We start from the raw sequence: 18,839 nt of genomic DNA on the forward strand, positions 1-18,839 counted from the left end.
ATTCCTTTTAAAACATCCTACAACCTTAACTTTTAATACTTCCCTAACCTCACATTACATATTTACCAACTCAAACCACTACCAACTTTTAACACAACACTAATATATTTTCTAACCCTACACCTAACTTTGCCTACACTCTTATCACTAAGCTCTTACTAAACAAACCAATACCCTAACTCCAACACTTCCTCCTTAGGGTCACGTGCTTCCCAATTCCTACCCACATGGCAAGTGGGGTCGATGGGGTGTGGGGGCGCGTCTCAAAAAGCACACATTCTTCCAAATGGAAGGCACAACACTCCAAAAAACATGGGTGAATGGTTGGGGCAGGGTGAGACCCATTTCCCACCTCCCAAACCTTTAGGGTCCGTTTGGATCGCAGATTTGAGTGGGAATTGGAATTTAGAATCTTCAAAAATTTCTAATCCACTGTTTGGGTCTGCAAAATAGGAATTGGAATTCAGGGAAATGTGGATTCAGTATCCCCATTTGACCCCCAAAACAAGAATTTTGTCTCCCCTCAAAATACTTGTTATTTGGAATTCCCATTTTAAATCCCACTTTTTGAAAATTAGGATTTCAACTAAATTGAAATTTAATTGGGTTTGATATCTAGATGTCTATTTGGGAGCACCTACTTTTGCACTTATTTTTGAAATTTAATTGAGTTGTAATCGAGAGAGTTGAGGTGTTTCAAGAAATGATACCCTTTGCATCTACTTCGAGCACCCTTTGAACACCATTTTGTAAAAATTAGTAGGTGTTGCTTGAAGAAATTAAAAAGATTATTGCAGATATTCATACAAATACACTTTTTTTAATTGGGGGAAACATTTCGACTATTGTTGCACTTGCCCATATGTTTGGATTAAATAAAATAACTAGTACCACACATCTAATTTCTTTCGTATTTCTTTTAATTTTTTCTTGAATTTTTATTTTACAATGAACATCGACATTTTTGGCATGTGTGGAGTTGGAAGCACCATGAACAGGTCCTTGAACAAAATGGAGGTATGAATCGTCTTTCTCACTGTAACTTTTATATTCATTTTTTGAACCAAATATTTTTGGGTTTGAATCAAACAGTCCCTAAATAAATTCTAGAAACCATAATACGAATTTTAAGTTCCAGAATCCCAAATCAAAGATTTTAGATTCCTATTTCTAAATCATATTCCAACAACCAAATGGGCCCTTATGGCCCAAGGTGCCTTGGCCATTAACATGATTTTCATGCCCAGTACACTAGGCGGTTGAACTGGCCACTCATGCATTGGTTCAGGGACATACAGAGGAATTAAGCTTCTGTTTGGTTGCAGGCATATAAATTGAGAATAAGAATACATATTGGGAATATGAATGACTATTCCAATAACAACTATTTTTTGGAATAGACATAAACTCATTTTAGAGTCAAAATGGGAATATATATTTCCATTCCCTTTTCCAATTGACGGACCAAATGAAAAATAGAGAACATATTCCTAATTTCCTAATCCTATTCCGAGAACCAAAAGATTTCATTGGGATTGGAATGAATATCCCGGCAAAGCATATAACTTTGTACGAGAGTGACAATTCGCATCTTGCATGGAGTCCATTTATTTAGCCGGGTCGATTTCTGAGGACTTACGAAACGAAGTCTAAGTTACATATTTTCGCTGTTTCATTGGGATATTCAGATCAATTACAGAGGCAGGGCAACGACCCAAGAAATGACGGATGTTGGCAGTAGTATTATTTTGCATACTTTTCGCTGTCTATTTTCGCTGTCTACGCTGGCTTCAAAATAAATGGGTGAACAAGAACTCTACTTAAAAAAATTGGGAAAAGGAAGGAATTGTTGTCGGATTTACACATTTGCTGCAGTTTTAGCTGAATCTATCGAGGGATAGGAAGTTTACGACGCAAGGTAGTTAATTTTCTTCTTTCCCTTACATTTTTAATCAAATTGCATATTTCGAAGCGAATTAAATGCGGGCTTCACTGGGTTACCCAATAAAGAATTCATGCATTCCAACTATGCCTCATTTCCCAAAGCTACTACAGACTGAATTTAGTTTACTTTCTCTTCTAGCTTCTACTCTCCCACCTTTGTCGAGGTTTCTCAGGCCTGCAACTGTAGGAAAATAAAGGGAAACGGTGGAAAGAACCCAGTAGCTCAGTACCATATGTATTAGATTATTTTATGATTAAACAATTGTTTTGTTCCGACATATTATTAGAGGAAAATTTGCATTATGAAATGTCTTAATTATACTAAAAATTCTAGTGGTTTTAGATACAGAGATAGTAAGTTGATGGGATGGCACTTGCTAAGTCATTAGAATATATTGATCTGTTCCTTGCATGTTCATATCTCTCTGTCTCTGTTATTTTTCAATGGACTCTTGTTATCAACTTATATTTGGCAGTTATTCTGCGTTTAACTGTGTAAGCTTTGTATTGCATCATAAGCATAGACAAATTGATAAAAATACAAAGCTTACTAAGCTAAATACAGAAATCATACATGCAAATTATATTGTCAGAAAACCTAGATAGAATTGTCAATTTTGTTCAAACAATACAGAAATCATACATGCAAATTATATTGTCAGAAAATTTAGATAGAATTGTCAATTTTGTTCAAACAATACAGAAATCATACATGCAAATTATATGTCAGAAAACCTAGATAGAATTGTCAATTTTGTTCAAACTCTTAACAATTGCAATTACTTACTGACCAATGCTTTCTAACAACAACATTTTAGATATGTTTGCAATTTCGTGTATCATATGTGCAATGTGTCCCTACACTAAATTACAGTCCTAGTGGTGAAGATAAGTCATCAAAGATCTAAAAGGCAGGGGTTTTATATATAAACAAGGCCTTTAGTCGAAGCACACATGCTTGTTTTATGAATCCATTCCCTCAAATTGATTATCCATCAGATTAATCTATTTATGCAGATCAAAGGACAAAAACCCCTTGTTTTCCATCTCTGGATTAGCAAATGGTTGCTCCTGATTCAGATTCAGCTGATCTTATTCAGAGATTAGATTTGAGCTTCATTGTGGTAGACAACTGAGGATTTGAGGTCACTTGTGTAGGCTCTAGTTGTGACTTTGCCGCGGAGCTTTGTGATTGTTCAGTGTTATAGTTGCTATTTTTTGTGGCTACGTTGGTAACATTTCATTGCATTTGATGGACAGGTTGTTGAGCACCATATGTGATAAACTGATTGCTGGTTTCCCGTGATAATTTATTTGGATTTTTAGTTTCAGAAATATATGTTATTCTTAAACTAAAAGTAAATAAATATTTTTTGACTGGGCTGCAGTGTTGATAGTACTGTTTGTATTTAATTGCTGCAAGCATACCTGATTTTTCTGGTAATCTTATCTTGATTTGTGACATTACTTGGTTTTGAAACATGCGAGGCCAGCAATTTAATAAGATAATATTCCAAATGGGGATATTACTATATGCAACTTGCAAATTGCCTAAAGTAGAATAGATCAGCTTAGCTTCCATTTTGAAATTATTTGTAGTGATAATAAAAGAAAGTACAAATATCTTGTGATAAGTAATTATGGTTATAATTCTCATTGCCTTATTTTATTTTATTTGCAAAGAGTTTTTGGAACACACTATTAGATGTATCGCGAGTATAATCATCAGATTTTCAATTTTTCACGGCATTGCACTCCTCAATAGATGAATTCTTGAGTTGTCAATCACTTATCTCTATAACTGTTCAAGCATCGATGGCATATCTTCAACTTTCCTATCCCATCTGCTTGACTCCTATAACCTTCAGAATTTTGTATGGCATTAATGTACACTGTCCTCTACATGAGAAAGATCTGATGACGGTCCTACTGATGCAATAAGGTGCTGTTAAAATATATCCCTTTTGATCTTGTATTCCACAGGCTTTGATAGTGAGAGTTATGATGACTTAGCAGTTATGTCTCGAAACAAATTGCCGGTCTTTCGCACCTGTTATCTCCTTTTGTGCATTCTTTATATTTGAACTCTACAGAAAGTTATTACTGTTTCTTATGTGGAACTGATGCGTAAGAACAATCTTATGTCTTTCCCACTTGTATGGCATGAATGTACACTGTCCTCTACATGAGAAGGATCTGATGATGGTCCTACTGATGCAATAAGGCGCTGTTAAAATATATCCCTTTTGATCTTGTATTCCACAGGCTTTGATAGTGAGAGTTATGATGACTTAGCAGCTATGTCTCGAAACAAATTGCCGGTCTTTCCCACTTGTTATCTCCTTTTGTGCATTCTTTATATTTGAACTCTACAGAAAGTTATTACCGTTTCTTATGTGGAACTAATGTGTAAGAGCAATCTTGCATCACCCAATAGTAGACAGGGGGTTACTATTTCTAGGAACTTACTATTTTTAGTAAGTTTGTCATATGAGCTCGGAATGTCCTAATTTCAGATGTGGATATTCATCTTGGATATATCAGCCTACCAGTTGAGGCTCAGTGACATATCATGTGTATTCATGGATTTATTGCGGATTATTGGTTTGCAATTTTGGTAAATAAACTTTAGGCTCACCATTGGAGGCCTTAGAGTGCCCGAATGAGGTCCAAAAAATCGACGGAATGGGCGCTTTTTTGGTAAATAAACTTCAGGCTCACCGTTGGAGGCCTTAGAGTGCCCGGATGAGGTCCGAAAACTCGATGGAATGAGCACTTGCACAAAGTCGAGCCTATAGATCAGGAACTGGGGTTTCCCGAAAAGTGGTTATAATAGCCAATTGGAGCAATGGTTCAAGAGTTTTGGTCTTCCAAAGTTGGGCCAACCAAAACATCCAAAATGAATGTCAAAAATATATTTGGCCGACTTTATATGTATTGTTAGGGTCTGTCGGCCCTAGGTATTAAGTTTGAATGTCTATAACATTCCCCGACAACATAAAATTGCCTATTTAAGAAATAGCTGAACATTGTCTAGGATAGTTGTGGGTGATAGTTCACAGCTTAGTCTTGCAGATTACTGTAATGACGGCTCTCATGTGGGTTAGCATATTGTAAATCTGAATTTTGTAATTCCACATTTGTGGCAATAATAAGAAGTCCATATTTTGTTCTTGCATTTGCTGTTGTTTCTTTGTTTCTGTTATGTGTTTATGGTATTAAGGGTAGCACTCTTCATCGGGAACCGAACAACTTATAAAAATATGTTGTCTTAGATACATTTCTAACTAGTTGTCATATGTTATTTCAAGCTCTCGAGGATTTAAGAATAGTAACAAAAAGCACATTGTCCCAGTAATCATTTTCATTATCACATATTTGCATGTTATTCTTAAATTTGATTGAGACATAATTGTTATTGAAAAGTGAAAGAACATTCCTATCACTTGGTGTTTAGTGTTTGGTCTAATATATTTTTTGTTTACAAGAACTAAAATTAATCATATCCTGCAGTTTCAGAGGAAGGAAGAGAAAAGTTGTCTTCATCAAAATCTCAAGCAGGTAGTGCTATGCTCTTTTTAATTTCAATCTATTTTTTTAGATAATAACGAAACCTAGGTTAAGCATTGTAAAGCCCTTGCATTTGGGAAGAACAGTAGTTCATTCATTCACCTGCCCCAGTACGGAAGCAGAAAGCTTTTTCTATTCTCAAAATTTATTGAAGGTTAGGATTAACAATTTCTGAAAGTGATGGGGAATTTAATTTGTGAATAGGTGACCATTCGTAGCGTAAGTGAGTTGGGTGATTCCTACCTGCACCCTAGATAACTTCTCAGCATGTATTCATAATTTTTGATAGCTCAACTTTAATTCTCACTAGGTAGGTCAAAAGGCTCTTTGCACTGCTGGTTGGTCCTTACATTTTTATTTGTGTTACATCACATTTTCATTTTTATTAGGTTGTCAATTTGAGCCACATAGGTCAAAACACAGTCACTTGAGGCCACATCAATCCTCTCTATCTTACATATCACATGCCACTAGACAACTCACAAGAAAAAGTTTCCTCGAAAATCTACAAATATTGGAGTAAGCCACTCATAACCTTTGAACTCTTAAAAGGGTTATACATGTCTCACCATGCATGTCAATGTGCAGGCCATCAAAACATGGGCTTAAGAATAAGCAAGCACACAATCACAAAGGTTTCACAAGATGTATAATAATTATGCAATTATTACGAGGTGTAGCACCAACATCAATAAGTTTTAATATCTAGTTAAAAAAAAAACTGAATGTCAGATGGGTATGAGAGGATGTAGGTCCAACTGATCAACAGTAAATCGGTAAGTCTAGGCTAATTGCAATGCAAATAATAAACATAAAGTGAAACATGTCACAGAACAAGCTATCAATTCGACCATAAAATATGGTTAATATTTTTCATTTTTAAACAAGTACGAATAAAAGAAGAGGTGTTAGAGAATGTGCTGCTGACAACTTCTTAATCCGTACATGAACATATGAATGTGATACAAAAATGTGAGACCTTTACTGCAAATCTAGCATGAATAACAATGGCCATACCCATGATATGCATTGGTGGCAGTGGCAGTCCATATATTTCCCCTGACATATGTAGGACCCTTAATAACCCAAAATGGAGTGTACATTAATCACTAATCAATTTTCGAGTATTCCTCATTTGTATGATAGCATTGTGTGGGAAAGGTGCCAAGAATTTGAAGCAAATGAGTAGCAATCGCTTGATCAAATTCCTACTGGTGAACACAAAATAATGTCAGTGAAGATGTGGAATAATTAAGTGGGTGAGACATGCAAAAACAAAGTTGAAGTCTTCTGTATGGCTGCTTAAATGAATCTAACAATTATAGATGAGCTAGGAGAAAAATAGGTCTAAGCATTTGTATAGGTGCAAGTGGTACAATTTGTCTTCATGTAATGGCAGACTTTGGACTCAGCTATTTATGGAAGGTAAAGGATGTGGAGGGACATATAATTCTGTCATAATCCTAAAATAGAGGGTCCAAACAACCAAAATATAAGGAAACTAGCTGTCAACAAAGCCCCAGGGCAGAACCTGAAGAACACTCACACGTAGAGACAGCATGTTTTTTGAAAACCCAGGGCATTTCCTCAATGCCTCAGATTTTCAAAAGGGTCTTAGGGGAGCTACAAATGACCTTTTGAAAATTAGTGGCCTGTAGGGAAAGTGGAATTTTCAGTCAGGTGTAACCAAATAATAAAAATAGCATGTTGGATGTCTCAGCCTTGCACGTATCTGTATATTTGAAAAAGATATAAACAAACATATCTATAGTTTATTGTTCTCAATCTCAATTTATTTTTCTTGCAATTTTGCATTATCATGACAAGAGATTCCAACTAAGGGTGTAAATAAACAAATAAACTAGCAGGTTTTTCTGCAAGCATGGGCATGAGTGGACTAATATCATTATTCGACAAACTGTTTTGCAGAATTGCTATATAGGAAAGACTTCTCTAAAAAGAATGCATACAAAGAAAAAGACCAACCATCGTATCTAAAATAGAAACTTACAATTTCATTTTTTTGTAGATTTGCCTTCACTTAAGCATTTCAATGTCTTGTTCTAGTTGAAGTTTGCAAGCAGCAAGAAGGGCTTCATCCATTACATGTAAAAAAATGAAAGCAATTGAGTGTATAAAATATTCAAACACATTTTAACTACCCGAGGCATATCCACTGTTACTTTAGTTGTTAATGCCTCTTTACCACGTTTGTTCTTTGGCCCAAAATATTTTTTATCTATGTTCAATTGCTTGTATGAATTGCAACTTGCAAGTCTATTTCATGGGTTTTATAAAGAAGCGAGAAGCTCTATGCCATATCTGTAGAAACTCTGCATTATATCTGTCTAATCTGTTAAGCAGAGATAATTAGAGAAGTGAGGGTAGATTGTACTAGTAGGTAAAGGATCATTTTTTTTATAACTGTCTATCCAGATTTAGAAAATAATTCTTAGATTGATAACACAATGAAAATCATTTCTCATGTCATATATCATTTTTTTCGTAGAATTGAAAGATCTGCCTAGTAATTCATGTTTCTTCATTTTGTTTCATATATCATTCTGATTGTGAATTACCTTTGGTTGCTTTGAAGCAGAGAGGTTTGAAAGTCTATATGGTCTGCTAGCAGAAATGTATTCAAAATGTGGGAGTAAAACTAAAGTGCAAGCTGTCTGATAAAAAATACCATGATTACAGGATTTGCACACCATGGGTATGTTAAAAGAGTCACGGACATGGTCCGTCAGATGCCGAAGGAAGGCATGATATTGAATAAGTATACTTTTTGGGTAAGTTTAATTGGCACCTCTAATGAAAGTCTCTTTTGGCTGGAACCAAAATTTGTTGCCATGTGTGGATGTTTGAGTGCAAACTTGTCTCACTGATCTATTGCTACAAGAAGTAGAATGTCACATCTGGATTTCCCCGGTCTAAATTTATCATTCAACATTCTCAAAGAATACAGTTACTACTTTGTTTCATAGGAAGACAGTTTTATCATTCATGTTCATGTGAATAAGATTTACCATTAAAAACAGTTAAACAAAATTTCTTAACTAAAAACTTGAGTTACCATCAAATGAAATCACTACAGAAATTGAAAACCACATACCTTGTAAAACTGAGTTCGAATCAAACTAGGGATGCTTCTGCAACCACCCAGGTTAGTCCACAAATACACTAACAATTTCACTTGACAATTATCATCTAAAATCTGCCATCTTATAATCAAATGATAATTACAGTTAAATACTTCTATTACTTTAAATTAGGGCATCACATACCATTGTATCAATTAGGGCATCATTTACCACGGATCCAATTTAAGGCTTCCATGACGACAGATTCAATTTAGGGCTTCCACGACCACGGATTCAACTAGGGCTTCCAATACCATTGCATCATTTAAGGTTCCAGCTGTCACACAATCAATTAGGGCTTCGGATTTCTTTTCCTTTCGATTACTTATCTGTGACAGTAACTTAAGATTAGAAAATATACTTATAATCGTTATTCATATATATACGAAAGTAAAATGATGATAACAATGAAATACTTCAATTTAATCTTACCTCATAATTAAAAATATAATACTTGTTTCCGATAAACAATTGAATGCATGGCTTATCTCTGTTTGACGCATATCCAACATGTTGAAAGAGGTGAAACATTGTTAGGGGCTTAACCACCCAACCTCGGACCACAATATATCCCCACATGATCTCTAACGAGAAAGGCCATCCCTACTCGGAATTGATAGGGAACATCATTCCATCCATTGGGCATCGTGATATATAACACGCCATACGACTTGACAGTAGGAGATCCCATAACAGGAATATGCATGAGCTAATATATATTAGTTTGTTTATGTATGATTCTATAGGTTACCGATTTCTTTCTTGCTTTTCTTTTTCACAGGTTCATCAACACCTCTTCACCATAATCAGGCCATCAGGCCGGTGACTCCTTGGTGCTTGAACAATTAACCTTTTTGATTTTTATTGTACCTTATTCATGTAATTCTGGCTCATAGCCTGGTGAATTCCTTGGTACTCTGTTTTATGTAACTCGTCTTTGTTTTGGTTACTAATTCCAAATCTTATAGTAAATACTATCAAAAGATAAACTCCTCCTTAAGAAAAATTCAGAGTGATTATCCATTCAGATATCAATCCAATTATTTGATTTGATTAGCAATTAAGACTAAAGAGATTGACTGATCTACAACAGTTTATAATGATTTTGTTATTGGAAAGAATTACTATGGATATCTTCTTCTGGTTTTTGGTCACAACAAGAATCAAGTCATTCTACAAATGATTAGACAATTTTGGAAATGAAAAGACCAACTGGTAATGAAGTTCATTGGGTTATATATATAGATTGATGATTCAAAAAGACATAATAATTCCCAATACGTATGTAAAATTCTGTACGTCTGCCTACAGGAAAGACTGCATAAAAAGCTGACTATGGGTGATTATGGTTTAAAGAAGGAATATGTTCATGAAAAACGCATTAAATCTCTGCCTATTAATACTGACTAACAATAGTCATTGCAATCCATGAAAATCGATTTGCCTTGCTTCTTTGGTATACCGCTCAGCAATTTAAAAGAAAAAGCCGACTATAGTCGGGTTAAATCTTAACAGAGATAATAGAAGATACATGACTTGTGAAACGACTCTTCCTTCTACAGCCTGAAACTCCTGATCACTCGTTGAAGGTATTTTCCTTAGACTTCCTACCGCCGGTGAAGTTTAGGAAAGAATGGAAAATTGGGACTATGAATAATGGTTGTTTATTCTCCTGAGGACGTCCGACTCGACCTGGTATAATTTGTAGCAGATAAGCGATGAAGGAAAGAGTGGAGAAAAGATCGCTCTCCAGTACGATTCATAGCATCTTTAAAAAGTTGGCCGAGACTCTTTGACTACCACCAATTATCAAAAAAAACTATTCAAATACCCATCAAATCGAATTTTTTTAAAAGAAACATAAAGTTGAAAAATTATATAATTCAATTTGTCAAGAGTTAAATCGATTAATTATGCCAATTACATTATTAAAGAATATTAAATTAGAGATAATAGAGTTGAAAGGTTGTAACTGGAAAATAACTCAAATATTCTTATAATTCGAAAATTATAAAAATCTTATAAGTACTTTAAAACATCATTTTATTAAATTATTAAATTATAAAGATGCCAAAACATTTTTATATTCAAATGCACATATATATAAACTATTATTAAAAAATAATATGACGAAAGATAATTTAAAATCTTTTAAGAATACGTTTATATTTAAACTTAATTAATTAAATTAAATTAATTATTAACAACTCATGCAGTTCCAGAGATGCATCCTATTTCAAATCGCTAGGTCCTCTACTTGTCTGTTCAATGATGGTGATGCCCTGCCTAATTCTTTTCTGATAGTGCTTCCACCCCCCTTCGACATTCTCCCTGCAAGGAATTTCTCTGTAATTAAATTATAAATTATAAATAATCATATTAGTTAACCTTTCATCTTAATTTCATGAATTTGCAATTAACGATCAACTAGCATGTCATCTTCACTTGAAATCATAACGACCATTTTACCATTTCGCCAGATTATATCAAATTAAACTGCCAACCGATTTCATGTGAACCTCAACGTCTATATTTCAAGCTAGGTCAAAAATTGGGATGTAACATAGAATATATAATTAAGTAATTGACTTGATTCTGTCAGCCTTCAAGGATTTTCCTACTAACATTTCCTATTTCTGGAAGATTATTCCTACTTGTAGAGAATGCCAGACACAACGTTATTGAGCTTGTGTCAATTTAATGTCATTTTGACTTGTCTTTGGTTGTGCTTGGATGTTTATTATGTTTTAGTTTTGACCCGGCACAAATATAGCTAGTGTAAATATTGCCAAGTGATGAAGCAATTAATTGTCATGACTTCCATTTAGTTATATGTCAAAACTTTTGAAATATCTAACATTTCATTTATATGAAAAACTAACTTTGATCCAAAGATAGTTGATTTTGTATCTATCAGCGAACAGGATATTTACTATTTAGTAATTAAGTTAAACTGTGGTTTGAGTTTTGTTAACTGCTAGGGTTGCCATTGCACCAAAAGATCGGCCTATCAATGTGTGCTACAACCCCTAGACTTATAGAATGCACAAGAGGCTATTAAACGATGTCGCAAATCCCGTGAGGGGCACTGACCCGTTGCCACTACCATCAATCTCCCTCCTAGCGTTACTCACCACAACCTCAAGGATTCAAACCTGTGATTATGAAATGTGCTAAGGCAGAAACAAACAACTGAAATTTACAAATTCATTGCAAGAGAGGCTACGCACCCTGAGTACTTAGGCTGAGCAACTATGCCCTCAAGCCAACAAATCATTTTTTCTTATTCCAAAACAAAATTGTGTTTCAATATGGAAACACTAACATCCATATATACCAACCTAAGGCCTCCCAAGTTGGCCACCTAGAAAAAAATAAATAAATAAATAAATATATATATATAATAAAAAACACTTGCTGGGTCGGCCCAACTCAATTGGGGATATTATAGTCCCTTCCCTTAGATGGTTGCTTGTCCTCAAGCAATCTTAAACTCGGATGTTTGAAAATTTCAACCCCTTCCCAAGTAGCATCTTCAACTAGGAGGTTCTTCCATTTCACCAAATCCTTTGGAATGATCTTGTTCCATTTCACCAAATCCGCTGCCTCCTATCCTTGATAAATTCGTTGTTGCCTTCTTTCGTTCTCTTTCATGAGCACGCTGATCTCTTTGACTCAATCGCATAACATCTCCACAGGTTGGTAGAGAAACTAGGCTCTGATACCACTGAAATGTGCTAGGACAGAAACAAACAACTGCAATTTACAAATTCGTCCCAGGAGAGGCTATGCACCTTGACTATTGAGGTTGAGCAGCTACACCCTCAGGCCAACAGATCATTTTTTCTTATTCCAAAACAAAATTGTGTTCCAATATGGAAACACTAACATCCATATATACCAACCTAAGGCCTCCCAATTTGGCCACCCAAAAAAAAAAATTTAAATTTAATAAAAAGCACTTGCTGGGTCGACCTTGCTTAATCGGGGTTTTGTTAACTGCTAGGGTTGCCATTGCACCAAAAGATCGGCCTGTCAATGTGTGCTACAACCCCTAGACTTATAGAATACACAGGAGGCTATTAAACCATGTTGCAAATCCCGTGAGGGGCATTGACCCACTGCCACTGCCATCAATCCCCCTCCTAGCATTACTCACCATAGCCTCGAGGATTCAAACCTATGATTAAGTTTTGATACCACTTGTTACAAGCTAGGGCTGTCGTTGCACCAAAAGATCAACCTGACAATGCTTGATACATCCACTAGACTTATAGAATACACACGAGGCTATTAAACCATGTCGCGAATCCAATGAGGGATGTTGGCTTACTGCCAACAAGTATATGTTCCCTACATAATCTACATTGTATTTTGGTAGTAATATATGAGGAGAGGAATATTTTTTTGTCATATCTATGCAAAGCATTGTCTCATCATGAAATAGTTTCAAGTTTAGATGATATGAAGATGATTCTTTTCAGATGAAAATTAGATAGATAAATAAGAGGCTTCAAGCATAGAAGAGGTTAAATACCTTGAAATTCTTCAAGAACATCCTAGAAATTCTTCAAGAACATCTCAAAGGATATTATGAGATCTAGATAACGGAGTGACACATCAATTAGAAGCTGCAAATTTGTTTGTTCACAAATACACAAGTTGCAATAAAGAAAGCTATATTTTAAACGAATCTGCACAATCCTTGTAAATTGACCAAGATATATTTCATGCCCAGCACAATCCATCCTTGTAAGTTAACCAAGATAGATTTCATGCCTAGCACAATTCATTACAATCTATGCCCTTGGTTGACTAAACCTTGAGGTTTCTTGAGTGCAATGCATCTTGAGTACATAGATCAAACTATAATAAAAGAATATCCTACATATCATCTTTCTTGCACCGGTATTTGTAAAAGGATTTTGTGTATTTCACTAGATTACAAGTGTTATCATGTTACCCCTTACATATCATGTTGAAAGATGATTTTACATGAGATGAACATTGGGGTACAATAGAAACTTAAAAATTTTAACTGGCCGTTATGTTGAAATGCTAATTAAGGAATTTTGTTAATATGCTTTAAATAATGGAATGCTTTTTAAATTTTTCTTTATCTCTTTATAGATGAAGTGGATGGGCAACATGTTGAGTATAGTTGAATTTCCTCATTTCTTGTTTCTCAGGAGAGCAGTGTTGCTGTGTCAGGTGGTACTTTACCTGATGACAAAAGACTCCATGAGTTTCCAGCGTTGAAGTTTGTCTCCCTACAATTTATAGAGGTAGCTAGGGTGAGAATTATAAAGGAAGAAGGGTAAAATATGACCTTGATCAACTTGCTTTGCTTTCACCACTGGGACAGAACATGGTACTATAATAGAGCATAGCTGTGTTAATGAATTTTTTTATAAATATGAATCAGTTGTTTAAGATTGTATTATTTATCTGCTCATTGTCTGCAATTATATTATTTTTTGTTTAGTAATGATTATTGAACTTTTTCTTTGGTTTTCTCTAAGATCACTTCGCCAAATAATGAGTTTCATAGTTGGCTTTGTGCTTAAAACAATGTTTCATGTTTCTCAGGTTATTTTGTGTAGACCTAGAGTTACCATGAGGGTGTTAAGCACTTTAGAAAGGTGCCTGATGTCCCACACAGTCACACCAAAGTTCCAAACCCTATGTCTGATCTAAGGGAAGAAAATTTTAGAAACATCGTGATGCGAGAAGTAGCATTGGGTCAAGTTTTAAATCATTCAATGTTCAAATTTCCTTCTGTTTAGCTTCATAAGTAATGAGCAAAATTAAGGCTTCACTCATCTTTAATGCATGCTAAGTTGTGTGTTTACGGCAATTATAGGAAATTTTGGAGAAATCAGTAATGCTATATGGGTGTTTCAAGGACTTCAAAGGCTCATATTAATTCAACAGCACATAATCAGACTCTTCTTCGGAAGCTTGGAGGTTCATCTTCAATTCTTGAATGTTAACTTCCTTACCATGTTGCTCTGTCGAATGACCATTGTTGGACAACTTGGGTCTGACAATATGGAAAGCACAAGGTAAAAGGAGCATAGGAGACGAGGAAGGCCTAAAATGAGTAGAACATAGTGTTTGGCTTTTCATGACAATTAGCCTTTATTATAATTGATCATTATGTGTTCTTAACTATTGAATCTCTTTTTGCATTTCAAGGAGCAGCTTGGATTAATTGATTTAAACTCGAGTTTCTCCAACCCTTCATTTACAAGGCAGACCTACAATATTATAGGATTTCCCATCAGAGATTTTTTTTTTGGCCTAGTTCCAAACAAAAGTAAACTACACATGAAGCATAAGAGATGGGTTCTTGTGAATCACTACTCGTGGAACGTGGGTCAATGAGTTCGACTAAAAGTCTACATAGTTGAATCTTAATAGAAATATCACAATTGAATTTGCTGTGGAAAATATTTTATACTAATCAATTAGTGAGCTTAAAGGGGCTTTATAATGAATGATTCATAAGGCACAATGCTTGCTGAAGGTTTTGCAAATGGGGTTGCAAGAAAAGTGGGTTTAACCTCAGAGGAAACATCATGATTAAATGCACTTGAGTTGGAGTAGTATTGGGATAGTTGACCTTCGAAGAAGTCTGAGTTTTCACCCTCTATGAGCATCACCTAGAGGCAAGGCTAAGTATTCTGTTCATTCTCATGAGATGGGTTCTTGTGAACCACTACTCATGAAACATGGATCAATAAGTTCGACTCAAAGCTACATTGTTGAATCATGATAGCAATTTCACAATTTGATTTTCTGTGGAAAATAAATCATACTAATCAATTGACGAGATTAATGGGCTTTACAATGAATGCTTCTTAAGGCATGGCACTTTCTGATGGTTTTGCAATTGGGGTTGCAAGAAAAGTGGTTCAGAGCATTTTAATTTTTCCATCAAAATGTCTATAGGCCTGCATAGCAAATGAGGGTTGAGAAACTCGTCCAAATCAAACAGTCCAAGCCGCTCCTTGAATGCAAAAAGAGATTCAATAGACATGAACGCAGAATGATTAGTTGCAGAAAAAGGTTAATGGGTAAGGAAAACCAAACACTAAATTATACAACTTTCTGGCCTTCTGCATCTTCCATGCTCCCTTTACCTTGTACGTTCTATATTCCCAAGCCAGAGTTGCCCAGTAATGGTCATTTGACATAGTAACATGGTAAGAAGCTTAACATCCAAGGACAAAAGATGAACCATGAAGCTTTCAAAGAGGAGTCCGACCATTTGAAAATAGAGTCCTCTTTGAAGGAGAGATAGCTCACCACCCATCTGAAGCTCCAAAAAGCAAAAGCAACATTAAGGATCCATTTTTAATACTTCTACAGGTAAGTCACATTTTTAATTAGAATCACATATTGTTTGGACAGCAATTGTCCTTCCTGAGTTATGTATGCTTGTTGCTTATATTCCAAATCTGTATTCAGAAGCAGGTGCGGGCCAAGAGACAGACTGACTTATGCCGAGTAACTCACTAGTAGAAAGCTGTTCAAGACATGGGTTTTTCCTCTGTCAGGCAGCATAAATTTACTAAGACAGTCAAAGGTTTACAAAAGGCGTCCCATTAAAGATCAGAGTAGCATAGTGCAGATAAAGAGAAACGTTAGTGAAAAATGAAAAATAAACCACACACAAATGCGAATAAAGAGTGCCTAAGAAAGCCATCCCAAAAAGACCAGTAGCTTGGTGACAGAGCAACCCAAAGTGTAATGAATGCTTTATTGTCTCAGTTGTTGTGGCCCATGGGAGATACTCCTGTTCATATGGATTGCATGTCATTTCCTCATGTTTTCTTCTCAGGTTTATGGATTACCAAAGCTTGAAGTTTCTTCAGCCATGAGCTATTCTCCACATGTGAATTCAGCCAGAAATTTATCGTGAAGGACCTGAGTGACATTCCACATATTGAGTTCAGAAATTCCGCATCTGATGAGGAATTTCCAGAAAATTATTTCAACTCATACTTGCTATAGCCTATAACCATTGTACCTCTGGCTATCTTTGTCCACTTCTCTCTGCTGCAAGGCTCAGAGCAGCTCCACATGTAAGATGTGCACCAGGAAAAGACTTGGAAAAAGTTGAGTTCTCAGATTTGGCTTTTTAAAGCAGAGACAATCCAGGCATGTCAGTGACAGGCTGAGGTGTTCGATGATTCAATTTGATAAATGCCATTATGATGAAAATATGGAACATATTTCTTTGGACCGTATATTGTGTAAGAAAAAGTGGTATGCTGTTTTTACTTATATTCTCACTATTTTTGGTCATGCTTTAAGTTGGAAGATGCTGTTCTGGGACAAAATCTTAAACATGCTGACTGATTCGATGAGGCAAATTATATTACGAAACATTTGGAAATGTTTTGCAGGGCTGTGTTTTTAAACCATAAGGATTACCAGGAAGGAGAGATTCTAAGGTTTTGCCTTGATGCCATTTTTCAAACACTTTTCTTATGTTCTCTATTGCAATGGCTATTTTTTAAACCATAAGGATCTCCAGGAAGGAGAGGTTCCAAGGTTTTACTCTGATGTCATTTTTCAGATGGTTTTCTCATGTTCTCAATTGTAGGGAAGATACATAGAACAACGGAAGATCAACCACCAGCACGATAGAATTAAGTTTGAACTGCTACAATTATATAATAATGCTTTGCTCTAAACAACTCCAATGTTAAAACTCAGCTTGTAATATTTCATTATTCCATTAGTGTTAAGGATTGCTAAGCTTTTGTGACAGTGGTATGATTTTTGTAATTGTCATCACAGTTGTGTTGTCCTTTATGATCTGTGTTGTATGATCTCTTGAACTGTTATGGTCTGCTGGTTCTGATTTGGCAACAATTTAATTGTCTTTATTATGCATTTTTCCGTCTGCTTTGTTCAATAAAAGAAAAGACATGAAATGATTTGGCATTGTCTATAAATGTATGTAAGAAAAACAATTGAAATTTTCTTTGGAAGATGGACAAACTTATTGGAAATTTGAGAAACGTATATTTTTCCCTAAAATATTTTGCAAACATAAATTCTTGTGAGTAGACAGTTAAGAATTTTATTTATTTATTTAAATCAATAAAAATATATCTTAAATATAAGAGGAAATACTCACTTCAAAACTTTAGCATGTACAGTAAAATGTTTTGTGTGCTGTACTCAAGCTTCTTGATTTCAGTACTGTTCTTTCGTTTAAGGTGCAGAGACAATCGGAATAGCTTGGACTGCATCTGCAGAGCTCTTTTTACAATATTTTCGAAATGAAACTTGGGCAAATTTTAGGCAAATATGGAATCATATCTAGCATGAACAACCTACCTGGACTATGACAATTTCTCGTATGTTTTACTTTGATTGAGTACGTTTAATGCTGTATTTTAGAGGGATTGACATCACAAGAAGAGCGCAGGCTTGGTACCGATATTAAAAATATTATGTGTTATATCATAAAAAGCTATCAGCATAGTTTTGTAAATATTTTGTGCAATTTTAAAAAGATCTTTCCGCGTTTTGCAAAGCTGTTTGCAGATGAAGTTTCAAAAATTTAGCAGAGAAAGAGAAGAAGAAAATGGAGAAAGCCTCGGAAAGGTGTTTGACTTTTGCCAAGCGACACGAGCTTTGCAATTTGTGTGGCCCAGATGTCGGGTTTATTATTTTTCTGCAAATAGGGTAGCTTTTCTAAAATTTAATTCCCAGATATTCTGCCCTGTGCCTGCTTTCAGAGCATTTTTTTCCTTAATTAAAGGGGTGTTCCGCTACCTGTCCATTTAAGGCGAGTGGAGCAAAGCTAGTCTTACCTCTATAAGATTTATTTTACATTAAGATAATATATATTCTTCTTACATTATTTATATTGCTTATTTTATGGAGTGTTATTGTTCTTTCTTAATTCTATGTCATTTGGTTTGCTGACTAGAAGATGAGTGGAAAGACACATCTTTTGTGTTTGGTTTGTAAAGTTGGAATTGGAATTGGAATTGTCAACCAGGGATAAATATGTGATTCCAAAAGGGCCAAAGACACAAGTTTATTAACTACCATTGCTGCAACAAGAACATGGTCTATCACATTTTTGTCTCTGCGTCTTTGACACAATATAAAAGGAAAAAATTGTATAAAATGCTACAAAAAAAGAGATGCAAT

At 35.1% G+C, this 18,839-nt stretch overlaps 1 protein-coding gene across 15 annotated transcripts; it reads left to right on the forward strand.

Moving 5' to 3' along the window:
• Window positions 1-1,505: 1,505 nt before the first annotated feature.
• Window positions 1,506-17,483, forward strand: LOC149568664 (large ribosomal subunit protein eL18y-like). Of its 15 annotated transcripts, none has more exons than XM_089821540.1 (7): window positions 1,512-1,918; window positions 5,458-5,505; window positions 8,114-8,306; window positions 13,847-14,028; window positions 14,247-14,382; window positions 14,521-16,031; window positions 16,131-17,483. In XM_089821540.1, exons 3-4 carry the CDS (start codon window positions 8,205-8,207, stop codon window positions 13,976-13,978), a joined length of 234 nt encoding a protein of 77 aa, XP_089677666.1. In that variant the 5' UTR covers window positions 1,512-1,918; window positions 5,458-5,505; window positions 8,114-8,204; the 3' UTR covers window positions 13,979-14,028; window positions 14,247-14,382; window positions 14,521-16,031; window positions 16,131-17,483. The 15 variants fall into 15 exon arrangements, 6 of the variants coding, with proteins under 6 accessions (XP_089677669.1, XP_089677668.1, XP_089677665.1 ...); XR_016362608.1 differs by having other exon boundaries at window positions 1,543-1,918; window positions 14,247-16,031; window positions 16,131-16,931; window positions 17,072-17,483; XR_016362604.1 differs by having other exon boundaries at window positions 1,544-1,918; window positions 14,247-16,031; window positions 16,131-17,119; window positions 17,272-17,483.
• The last annotated feature ends 1,356 nt before the right edge of the window (window positions 17,484-18,839 follow it).

Source organism: Cupressus sempervirens, chromosome 3 (assembly GCF_028749045.1).
Source record: "Cupressus sempervirens isolate cs-2001-9-10 chromosome 3, ASM2874904v1, whole genome shotgun sequence".
NCBI classification, from domain to species: domain Eukaryota; kingdom Viridiplantae; phylum Streptophyta; class Pinopsida; order Cupressales; family Cupressaceae; genus Cupressus; species Cupressus sempervirens.

What these genes read in the sequence shown, in the direction of transcription:
- LOC149568664 (XM_089821539.1), top strand. Translation starts at nt 8,205, where the DNA reads ATGATTACAGGATTTGCACACCATGGGTATGTTAAAAGAGTCACGGAC. An exon ending in TGAATAAGTATACTTTTTGG is followed by an intron (nt 8,307 to 13,846) that starts GTAAGTTTAATT and finishes CTTGTTTCTCAG; the next exon opens with GAGAGCAGTGTTGCTGTGTC.